This window comes from Lathamus discolor, chromosome 3 (genome assembly GCF_037157495.1).
Source record: "Lathamus discolor isolate bLatDis1 chromosome 3, bLatDis1.hap1, whole genome shotgun sequence".
Classification (NCBI taxonomy): domain Eukaryota; kingdom Metazoa; phylum Chordata; class Aves; order Psittaciformes; family Psittacidae; genus Lathamus; species Lathamus discolor.
The window spans coordinates 116,447,504-116,459,915 of record NC_088886.1 but is presented as its reverse complement, the minus strand read 5'-3'; the positions used below and the strand labels follow the sequence as shown (position 1 = coordinate 116,459,915).

General features: G+C 35.3%; 1 protein-coding gene across 1 annotated transcript in view; it reads right to left on the bottom strand.

Moving 5' to 3' along the window:
- Window positions 1-12,412, bottom strand: part of LRP1B (LDL receptor related protein 1B) — a 585,099-nt gene that overhangs the window by 232,316 nt on the left and 340,371 nt on the right. Inside the window, exons 24-27 of the mRNA XM_065670655.1 lie at window positions 11,169-11,360; window positions 9,403-9,607; window positions 5,936-6,100; window positions 4,784-5,028 (exon numbers count right to left, since the gene is read on the bottom strand). Coding sequence (XP_065526727.1) covers window positions 4,784-5,028; window positions 5,936-6,100; window positions 9,403-9,607; window positions 11,169-11,360 — 807 coding nt within the window. The remainder of the gene's footprint in view (window positions 1-4,783; window positions 5,029-5,935; window positions 6,101-9,402; window positions 9,608-11,168; window positions 11,361-12,412) is intronic.

The window sequence follows — 12,412 nt, the reverse complement described above, 5'->3', positions numbered from 1 at the left end:
TCTTCCTAGAAAACTTGTGTTTGCTATGTTAACAGCATTCCTGATACAGATCTTTGATTCTGTGAAGATGAGTAGATCTCAAACTCGTATTTCTGAGATGTGACACCATTCTGCATTAGGTCACGAAGCCTTCCACAATCCCCTGTGGTTTACTGACAAAGCAACCTATCATCCTTGCAAATAACTCACTATAACTTCATTACCTTAAATTAGCATCTGTCTTAGAATAAGTGAAATAACATTGCTTTAGGCTACAGCAATTTATTTAGCTCTGCTCTATTTTATTTCAATCAAACTAAGCTGAATATTATATTTTAAAAGCTAATAATCTTTCATGCACAAAGGTGACCTAGATATATACCTATGGAGCTGAGAGTAAAAAATGTCCTTCAGTGCTATATTCATATTGACATTTTGCAATGTAAATCTACTGTTAATTTTATTTTTGAATTCTAAACTGAATGCTATCTTATTTCATTTATTGCAAAATTGCTACAAATTTGGAAGAAAAAGTAAGAGCTAATCACACAGTATCACCATTTTCCCCTAGCTCCAACAAAGCTAGGTACTGGGAATTTATAGAAATAAATTGCTTCCATTGAAAGACAATAGTTTAGAGCCCAAAAGGCCAATATAAATTAGAACCTGATGTTGTCTACATCATAAAATAGAAGCTGCAATTACACAACTTGATATTTGATCTTCTGGATTCTGGCAAATAACAGCTGAAAACTCTTTTACAGGTTATACCTTGCCTTGAGGCCAAGGTATCTGTGACTACGGAATACTGACTCATGTCTCCCAGGCTGTAGTTTCTCCCTGAAGACATTGCCCGGCCCCAGTCCAAACAGAAAATAGTTGTTTGTTTGCTTTTTTTCTGACAGCAAAAAATGGCTAAAGGGAACTCTACTGCAACTGTGGAAACACCAAATACGGAACACAGCTTCTCAAATCACAAAGCTGAAGAAGGGATTAATTATAAAAATAGCAAAAATCATTGCTTGAAGGGGGTGCCCAGAGATGCATATTTACTCCACCCATATTTTAAGATCCTGGGCCTACACACTCTTTTATCCAGAAGTGAGACAGCTTTGTTAGGATGGTACCCTGGCCTAAAAAGTAAATTCTCCTAAGAGGAGAAGCAATAAAGTCCAAGAACTTGACATCCACTGAAAAACATCAACATTCTTCTTTGATGTAAGTTCATTATTATTTTAAATTGAAACCATCACAAAAGGTAACTGATGTCATATATTGCAAGGTAGATCAGTTGTTAACTGAGAGTCCTTATCACAGTAGTTGGTGAGTCTAAGCAAGATGACAAACAGTGAGTTGTAGTCACTGTTCACTTTTTTCCTGCTGCATGCTATTAGAGAGCATTCTTCAAATGTGCAGGGAGAATTTTACTTGCTGGTACTCATTAGAGCTCTATCCATTTTTGTATGTATAAATAATGCAGAACTTGGTTCTAAGACATTTACAAAGCCAAACAAAATAGTCAGGATTTAATGCTTTCAAATTAAGATTGCTCAGAACTAACAAAACAGTCTGAATAGCTTACTAAAACTACAAACCTTGACTGACAAGAAAAACAAAGTATCATTTCTCAACATAAAAAAAAAAATAATAATAAGCATACATGATACAAATTTTAAAGTAGTTTCTATTACCATGATCTCTTATCCAGAGATAACAGAACATTCTGTAACTAACTGGTGGTCATCCTCCAGTAGCATTTTTTCCTTTCCTATATTTACATACAAATTAAGTCACTGTCTTTTGTTATATATCAAAATAAGAACATTCAATTTTCTTTTCAGCATCTGTATTTTGTAGGGCATATCTCAAGAGCTCCTATAGCTCAAAGCTATAGCTTTATAGCTAGATATGGCCCAGATGTATCCTTGTCCTGGTTTCAGCTGGAATAATTTTCTTCCTCGTAGCTGGTACAGTGCACTGTACAAACTTCTGTCACGAGTCATGGACATCTGACTTCATCTGGATCTTTGCATAACTGCCTGGGCCATCAAAAATCACCTCCAGCATAGCTAATTCCCTCAGGTACTGGATAACTTTCTCCATGGCCATCCATCTGCCTGGTTGACATGTAGCATCATCCCCTTCTATAGCACATAAAAGTTTGATTAGGCAGCGCCAGCTTGACTGGATCTTCAAGCAGTTGGCCTAGGTTTTCCTCAATAGGACTGCTGTGGTTTAACCTGGCAGGCGGCTAAACACTGTTATTGGTATATTATGTATAACCAATAGGAGGGCAACTCAACTCATTCATTAATCATTACATGTTCTGTTTTGGATGATCTATTTTTTTTTTTACAGATAACCTATGAGTTATTGATATAAAAATACAAAAAGCCTGCAGAGACCTAATTCTTCCCTCCAATGGCTGATACAAGTAATTAAATATTTGCTATATGTGTATAGGAAAGCTGTATTGAAGAACTGGACTATCTTGAGAAAGCTGGCATTTCAGCCATGGTTGAGGATCAATACTCTAAAGCATGTATTTCAAAGAATGGGTTTTGAAATTGTCACCAATCTCATGGTAATATCATTCTGTCCTATACTTGGTTTTGTAATTTTAAATTTATTTCAAACATCAATGTAGCTACGGTCGTATCAAAAAATGTCAGTTCATTCAGTTCTTCATTTTACATGGGGATCCACTGCGAGAACCGATCTCCAAGTATCCTTCCAACAAAATCAGAAGTTTAATAAGGACCATTTTCTTCTACTCAGCATCCTACCTTACTCTGTCATTACTATTTAAATAACAACCTCATCCTCATTATTTCACATAGAATAAAAAAAAAAGAAATCTGACTCAGAAGCTCAAGGATGCCTAGTAAATGACAATGTACCAGTTCTTTCCAACTATTTCCATTAACCTTCACGATTCCCAAGCTAGGGGTATAGGGACTTTGAAGGAATGAACGTTTAAGAAGTCAGAAAACGAGAAACTATAAAGCCCAATTAAAATTCTCTTTTTTGTGATTGTAGAAGTGGAAATAACTGTAAGGAAGAAGAATATTGCCAGTTGTCTGCATTATAATAAGTATCTTGGATTCATCTCTCCTGAACTAGACAGCAGCTGGGGAAAAAAGGAAGCATGATGGGAAGCATGAAGATGTGTTTGGACCAGTAGCAGTGGGTGCTATCAACAGGTAGCTATCAGGATGAAATCACAGCAAAATTTGCAAAGTCCCTCTAGAATTCCTTTGGATTTAATTATTACTTATGGTATTAGCAACATGCTTAAATACAGTCTATATATTGAAATAAGATAGAAAATATAGAGGGGAAAATAATTTTACACCAGTTAAATAAAATCTCTGTATTTGCAATCCTCATAATCCTCAGAGAAGTAACAAATATAGTTATACTCTAGAAAAATACTAGATGTGCAACTAATTGGATACTCTGATTTCCTTCTTGGTTCTTATGAATCTGCACACATAGGACTACTTAAATCACTAACTTCCTTGACCAAATATTTACTATCTTAATGAGCGATTCACTATTCAGTGACAAAAATCATTTAAAGCTTCAGCTGAACTTATAGGAAAACCATTAGTTTTTTTACTTGCTGCATACTTACTGTATATCTGTCTAAAGGAGCAAAGTTTTATCACATTGCATTTTTCATTAAGAATTAAATAGAATATTTTATTAAACGAGATAGACAAAATATAGTCAGTTTTCATTTTCAAGACTGATACAGTTTTATCTTAAATTATAGTAGCTGAAGATGACTAAATACACAACCACTGTTGTATTATCTACCTAATGACAAGGACTATTGGGTTTTTGTATTGATGTACAACTTACTACAGCTGTACAGCACTCTGGTACAAACAGATGTTACACTATAAAAGCTGGTAAAAAATTGTAATTGAAATATATACACATTAAGAGGTAAGCTTTATACAGATGAAAATGTGAAATTAGAAGTTACAAAATAACGTAACAAGAAATAATTACAGAATTTCCTATTACTCAATCAATGTACATACTGTGAACTTCCTTTCAGTTTTGACTGTCACCCACACCAAAAATAAGTTTTTATGTTTCTGGAATTTTTAAGCTCCAAACTCATGCCTCCAGCAGGTCAAGTTCATTCTCCCATAAAAGACATAGTGTGCTAATTTGAAATTGAAAATCGTAAATGTTATTTAAGATAAAAGTTTTTAAGGGAATAGGATATGCTTTGTAAGAGTGTCAGTTTATGGACAACACCCAGTTGGGGCTATTTAGGTAGAAAAGAAGATTCTGCCACTGTGGTCAGCTAAGTTATGCAGTGCTAAGAGTGAACAAGAAGACTGAAAAGCAAACAGACAAGTGAATGAAAAAATGCAGGCATATTACAGCACAAAGTTAATATTTACAACTAAAAATTGTATTCACAGTTTATTTCAGAGAAAAGTTTGTCATCCTCTGCAGAGAAGCAAGAGAAAGAGAGTGAACACTGTATTTTTCCTTCTGTTAGACTAGTTAATAGTTTTAAAGTTAATGAAATAAGATGGACCTTTTAAATAAATGTGATTCTGCACTAGCTTTGTATCAGATCAAGATCAAGAGACCAAATGGGCAATATTCACAGGCACTGATCCTGTAAAGCTTCTGGCTTGAATATTCTATTACCACCCAAGGAACACTCGTGCTGAATACAACACTTACTTAAGAATCGACAGTTCAAGGCAAATTCACATACAGATATAAATTCCCTCCTGCCCACATAATAATTAATTATTCTACAAATAGTTACCTTGTGGTTGACGACTTGGATGATATATCTGAAGATCAAATGGCTGAGCACTTGTCTTTTGTATTACAGTGACATTTTGCCCAGTCCATTTATTGGCTTTTGCAAGTGTATTTGTCCTCCAATCTGTCCAATAAACTTCACTCCCATACAAAGAAACAGCAAAAGGGTGAGAAAGATATTCATGACCCCGTATAATCTCTATCATGCTGGTTCCATCATATAATGCAGAATAAATGGCATCTGACCTGCAAGATAATCCCAGATTTGAGATTACATAAAATAAAACGAAAATCAACACAACCATTATGATATTATGTAAAATGTATAAAAACCTTACTCTTACATACTGATAAGACCAAAGAATGATTAAAATGCAATCATTAACTTCAGAGATTATTTAGTTCACCTTATTTAACTGGGAATATGAAATGCTGGTTTGCTTGTATACTGTTTTTAAACTCAAATTTACCTCCATGTTGTGAAAATACAGCAGAAAAATCCATTCAAACGAACTTACAGAAAAAACAGTGGAATAGCTTGGGTCTTCCACGTGTAAGTGTCAGAGAGGACACATGTACAGATGCTCTCTAAGGCCAGGAGCCATGGATGATGATACTGCAGCTGGCAGGGCAGAAGCTTCACTGCTGAGGGGCACATCCCACTGATCCTGGGCAAGGTGAGCAGGGCAGGCCACAGGAGTGGCAGCCTGGTTCAACTAATAGTCCAAATGACCAGAAAAGTTTATGATGACAAGACAGGACTGGACCAAGAGGGCCCATTGCCACGCAGTGCTGCCAGGCAGAAGACTGGTGGTGTCACCTGGACAGGGGGTGAGGTCCAGGGAGAAGCTGAAATGGGCTCTTGAGACCACAGGCTGGATGTGCACTGGGTGCCTGAAAAGCCTGGTCAGGACCATAAAAGTCTGCTGATACAGACCATGAAGAAGTTATGCATACTAGTAACACAACTAAAGAAGCGTACATACTGTATATTTGTGCACCAGACTCTTTACGTACATACTGTATATTCCACTTCCATACATAATAACTTGCATTCCTACACTGTAAGCATACACTTACAGTGTAGCTTACATTTCTGTGTGTAAAAATAAGGATATATAAACAGATAATAAGAATACTGTTATCACTTTACCTGGCATCTGTCCACACTATTCTTTTTTCAAAGTGATCTACAGTAAGGCCATTAGGCCAGGCTCCGGTATCCATATCTTTATATATGATCTTTCTTCCTGCTCCGCTCATGGAAGCAGATTCAATGCGAGGAAAATTTGCATCCCAGTCTGTCCAAAACAGGATTCTGGTGAGAGGAAAATGAAAATGAAAAGAGATACAAGAAAATGTTAAAGCAAGAAGAATAAACTGAAATTATTAAGACAAAGAAAAAAGTGCAGTCAAATGTTTCAAATGAAAGGAATAAACAGATTAATCTGGGCAACTATATAAATTCCTTGAAGTAACAGGGTAACATGGAGGTAGTATTTCTTTATTAGTGTTAACACAATCGTTAAGTCTCAAAAAGTTTTTTAAAAACTTGAAGTTTAATAGTGTTCCATTTTCATGCCCATTCATACACATAACAGCTTTTCTTGTCTTCTATAATTAGAAACCCATCTCATTAAAGAAAAAAAAAAAGACAGCAACCCACAGATGAGGAGGAGAGAAAGGAAGAAAAGTATTTTGAGATAGTAGGGATTAAACAACAGGCCAAACTAGAGATTTCTACTTAATCTTAAGAGTGTTCCAGTCAAGACCCCCAGATTTTGGTATGTAACTAGCAGATTTTATACAGATTAGTCTTGCTAAGAAAACTGAAAAGATACATTGTACAGTAGCCTACGTTATGTACTATCTGCAACTTTTTTCCAATAAGGTAAGCTTTCACTAGTACAGCCAAAGAAGTTACTTAAGTGACAGAATCAGTGTCACCAAAAGGCCCAAAATACACTCTTAACTGTTCTTACCTTATTAAATTTTTTACTTTTTAATTTTATTTTTTGAAGGAAAAGAATGCCTTTGATATGAAAACTTTTGATTAGCTGTAAAGAGTTAACTGCAGAGAGCCAGACTGCAACAAAACTTTTGACAAGTAACATTGGCCAGAATTAGTCCTTATGATATATAATAAGGACTCTCCATTTAGTGTCTATTAACAGTAGCACAATCTATATTTAAACAAAAAGGGATAAGGGTATAAAAAGGCCTGTCTTTCTACCAAATTCCATTTCTCTCTCCCTGGGTGAGGGTCTCTTCTCCATGTGCATGCTGCGTGTACGGACAGCCATGTGCCAGCAGCTGGAGCCAGACAACTGGTCACACAGCACAGGGTGGGAGTGACCTGTGATGACAGATCACACATTTGGGTGCATGCAAACAGAGCAACTGAGGCTGCGCATGTCAGCATGTGATCTCTGCCAAAGAGGAAAGCCAGACTTAACTGGTGTGTTAAGCATCTAAACTCAGTTACTGGAGGAATCCACATTACACGTGTATATTTCCCATGAATAGATCTTCATCCTTAACAGCCAGAGCAGTTAACAGGATGGTATCATTGGTGCTGCTTGTTTGTGCTGAGAGTTTCCACCTGCGTAGACCTATATGGCCACATGTATTTCCATTTATGTTTACTTATACATGCATCTCTGTGTGCGTGGACTCAGAATACACGCTCAGCCTCACTGCAGGTTGGAATGCAGCTTCAGCAGCTGTGCCTCCATTAGGACTGCACAAATCTGTTATCCCAACACAACCATCCACTCTGAATCATCAGTGTTTGCTCATATTTACTTGTGAGAAGATTGAGGAGCTGTTCCCACCTGTGTTCAAAAATTTTATTCTTCTCTCACTTCTAACAAAATGTAGCATGCAATTGCTTCTAGCTTTTCAAAAGGCAGGTTAAGATTTCAGTTTCAGGGAGAGTGGTGATTTGATTTTTTTTTCCCCTCCCAACCATTTAATTTGAGCAACTTATCTGCCAAGTCTTCTGCCAACAAGATGCCTCTTTTTAAAAATCTCTGTAGATAAGTAATGCACTCTGTAAAGAAGCTTTCTAGCATCTGAATTGAGAGGCCAGCATAATTACTTGCTAAAGCATATAGCTCATAATTCAGAATTTAGGTCCAGAAGGGACCTCAGGTTCCAGAATCTGGGGCCTTTATCTACTTTTATTTTTTTATGTCTAAAGCTGTGTTTCTGAAATAAATATTCAATGAAGACAGATAATAGATCCTAGCAGGTTCTTGAGCAAAGCTGAATATCATAACTGCAAGCTCTTTGAAATTTATATTATTGTTGGCCAATTTTTTTTTTACCCTCCCAAAGAATAGTAATTGTAAGAGGATGTAGCTCCTGACCAATACGTTTTAGCCTCCCTAAGAGGATCCACCTACACACAATATTGTATAATGAGGTTTCTGTAATGAGTTTGCAATTTCATATAGCCTCAAAACACTGCTGTAACTCCAAGAATCATAACATTTTTGTAGTGGTAGACTGAATTTCAATACAGAATCAGAACTGACACGTGGCTCAATAGGGAGTTTAGGGTTCCATGAACAGTTTCACTTCCATACCACAACTTCAGTCAATTGACTTAAATTTGAATACAAATGGTTTATATGGCTAATTTTTGCCCTGCCAAAATATGAGGCTAATTTTACAAGAAAGAAAAAACACCCTAAGCAAAGTTTTAATGTTGGTGCTTCATTTTACTGTGAAGTTTTCCAAATGGAATTGTGAAATACTTTCACATATTTGATAACTGTTACAATTATTCTTTATGTTAACACAATAAAAAATGTTTTCCTGTAATACCAAAATCAAGCAATATTTTAGTTCAAGCATACTTTTCTGAAACACCCAATTTTGACCTGTTTTAATTAATATCTTGCTTGATATTACAAAAATATTCAAATTTTTATTAGAAACATTTCATTATGACAGCACTAGATAAAAAACATATTTATGGTAGCAGGCTGAATCTACTACACTCAGTTGCTTATGATGAAAAATATTCTAGTTTATAGACTACCCCTTATGAATAGGTAGAAAAAAATACTGACAGAAGTTGGCAAGCACTGTCTTTACTTTAAAGATGGAGAACCAAACACAAAAGGTGGGATTTACCTCACTCAACTTTTAGTGTTCCAGTAACCTCTACACTATACTTTTATAACCCCACCAAAACCAAAACCCAGTCTCAATCTCTAAATGAGATGAATCACCTTGGCAATACCTAAATCTGTCCATTAACTGCACAGGAAGGTTAGACCGAGTTACTATCATCCACATCATGATAGAGCCTTACTATCATCCAAGGCTCCAGTTACATCCACAGTAAAAAACTAATCACATAGCAAGAGAAGTAATTTGCCAACAAACAGATCCCTGTATCCCCCAACTTAGCTTTTCTTGAACCTTTTCATTGGTGCAAAACACAGTAGCAATGCATTGTATTTCACTCAAAACATTCTTTCAAGAACCATTAAAAATAAGTTAAAACTATAACTCACAGGAAAAAAAAAGAAATAAAACCATCTCACATTTAAATCTCTATCTTTAAAATACTTTGCAACAAACACAAAAATATTTTCTTATAATTACCCATATCTGGGATCCAAAGCAATAGCCCTTGGATGCTCCATAGCTCCTGCTATTAATGTTGTTCTTAAAGTGCCATCTAGTTTTGCTACTTCAATTTGGTCCAAATTACTGTCTATCCAGTATATGTTTCCTGCAATCCAATCTACAGTGAGACCTTCAGGTGTGGCCAGGCCATGTTGAACTACCACCTCGATGGCACTAACACCTTAAAAAAAAAACAAAAAACAAAGATGGTGGGGGGTAAGTCCTAAAGAAGTAATGTAGAGTCTGATACAGTGAACATGGATATACAAGTCTATTATACGCTCTTGGAGAGAACTGCTAATTAATTTGATGGGTGATAATACTTGTTCCATGTGACTTTTTTTTTTTTTTTAAACAAATGTGTAAAGAAGTACAATTTCAGTAGTGTACAAATAAACATCCACAGTAATCAAATGTTTGTTCGATGTTTTAATAAGTAAAGTTCGTAAACTTTCAATAAAGGTCAGAGATCACACACATAGTAACACAGGAAGATGTACATTTGCCTTATTACCAGTGACCTCTTTTGCAGCACCTGGAAAGTACGTGCTCATGCTTCACTTCCCAGTGACTAGACAATTAGACAGAACTCCTGCAGCTCTATTTCAGTTTTTTCTTAATTAGAAAAAGCGAAAACCTACAGATTGTGATGAAGCTATAAATCACAGGGAGAACCCTGTTTGGAATGCATATTGTGAAAAGCTCAAACAAATAGCCTTACTTAGTCACTATCTACTAACAGCTCTTCCCTACCAATATTTCCTCTGGAGGCTCTCAAAATTTTTCACAAAAAGGGCAAGTACAGAAGCACTCTGGTAGCCCTCAGGACCTTCAGGAAGGCACAGTGCTTCTTGCAGATGCAGCTCTTGACAGTTCTTGACAGCTGCAAGACTGAGGGAGTAAATTTTATTTTATTTTTTTTAATACAGCACAGAAATTACTGGGTTCTGGTACAGTGTGGTTATATTACAGCGTGATGGTAACACATACAAACACGACAGCCATTAATGAAAAGTAGAAAGTTTTTGGCTGTCTTTATATACTTAACATTGTAGGATATTTCTTTCTTTGGCTGGATAGGGATCTAATACAATCTATTAATGAGAAGAAAAACCCAGAAAAAAAAACCCTAAAGGTATTGGAGAACATATGCATAAATGAACACATGAACTTTTTCAGAAGCAAGTTAGACATGCTTATCCTGTTAGTTCATGCAGGAATTAAAAGACCTGAATATACACTTCAACAAAGAACATTTTCTAGAAACGCTTTGCAAATATTATGAGATTATATCAAGTTATAGGCCATAATTGTCTCGCCAGGGCAAAGAACAAGTCTATCTGAATGCTATAAAATTATGAAACAAAATCTTTCACCTAGTGAGAGCAGATAAATTATCAGACATCTGGTAAACTCTTACACATTTTTAAGAAGGTGAAAGTAAATTACAAAAAAAAAAATCAATATTGCACTCATTGGAAAAAGAAGTATCAGCTCTTTTCATTTTCCATTTTCTGCTTCCTATACACTATTCTAAGAGGAAATTTGTATACCTTTATAATGTTTATAGAGGTGTTTTCTAGCTCTACATCAAGCAGAATTTAGATATACACCTTTTTAAAGGCAGAATGTCATCACAAAATCTCTTTCTGTGAATGGTAGCTCAGTTACAAATTATCAGGTCTAACACCTTGTACTTGCAGTTATTCTTACTATTAAGAAATTAAAGATTAAATTCATACCTCCAGAGAGCTTGCCTCTGTAGATTTTGTCCTCTACCACATCTGTCCAGTACAGTAAACTCTGACTGAAATGAAAATCAAGTGCTATTGTGTTTCTTAAACCAGGAACTAAGAGGCTGTAGTCACGTTTGTGAAGATCAATTTTTCTGATCTCATGTCGAATAGAAAAAATTATGAAAGCTTCAAATGGATCTGGAAGCAGAAGATTATACATTTCAAAAGAATAATAAAAAATATATAGTTACATATTGATAAAGATGACAACTGGAATAAGAACAAAACCAGAATACTTTGTCAGGACAAACAGATGATTAAAACAATTATCTTTTGATAACGATTCTTTCAAATACATTGCCAGTCCCACAGACTTCTCACTTCTCCCTTGTAGCAGTATCTTTGATCCCAACTAAAGATGTTAAACATTAAATTCAGCAATATTGAACTCAACTATTGACCCATGCTTTGTAGCTCTACCACAAGTCCATAATTAAAGCCTTAAAAAGTCACATTAACAAAAAAAATCAGCGTTTTCTTAAAAGTTTCAGAAAAAAACTATCCATTAAATTGTACATTGTTTCAAATGCCTGTTACTTGAAACAATTTACTAAATATAAATAATCTACTTGTAAATATAATATACCTTGTGTTTTCAATTGAAGTGCTTAAAAAACAGTCACCCCAAACTACCAAGCAAGGAAATGAACATTTTATACATTTATTGATACACCCCATCACAAATAAAACTACCACTAAAGTTCTCCTTCATTACTCAATTAATGCTAGACTATTTGTACCTGTGACTTTATATAAAATAGTATCTGTGAATATTCTCTGCACAGGCCAACCATACCAATTTTAAATTTGCTTTTTATTATAGTTCTTACATATTTTAGATTAGGAAAAGTTTTTCAAATCAGTAGCTGCAATAATAACGAAAAGAAAAACTTGATTCTGCAAACTGTGGAACCAAATAATCAACTTGGTATATCCAGTTTAACAAAGAAAGTTTTTCACACAATCCTTCTACATGGGAAAGTAGCTGTCTTTCCTTCCCTCCCCGCCTCCAGTCCCCCAGTCCCCTAAACACCCCCTCCCCCCACACTTCTTTCCCCTAGAGTGAAACACAAACTATACTGGAGTTTACATTTTTCCATAGAATAAAACTTCCATTTTATACCAAAGACTGATTATTGGCAGTTTATAGCAATAGTCAATAATGCATTGTTCTAAAATATTAAAATAAA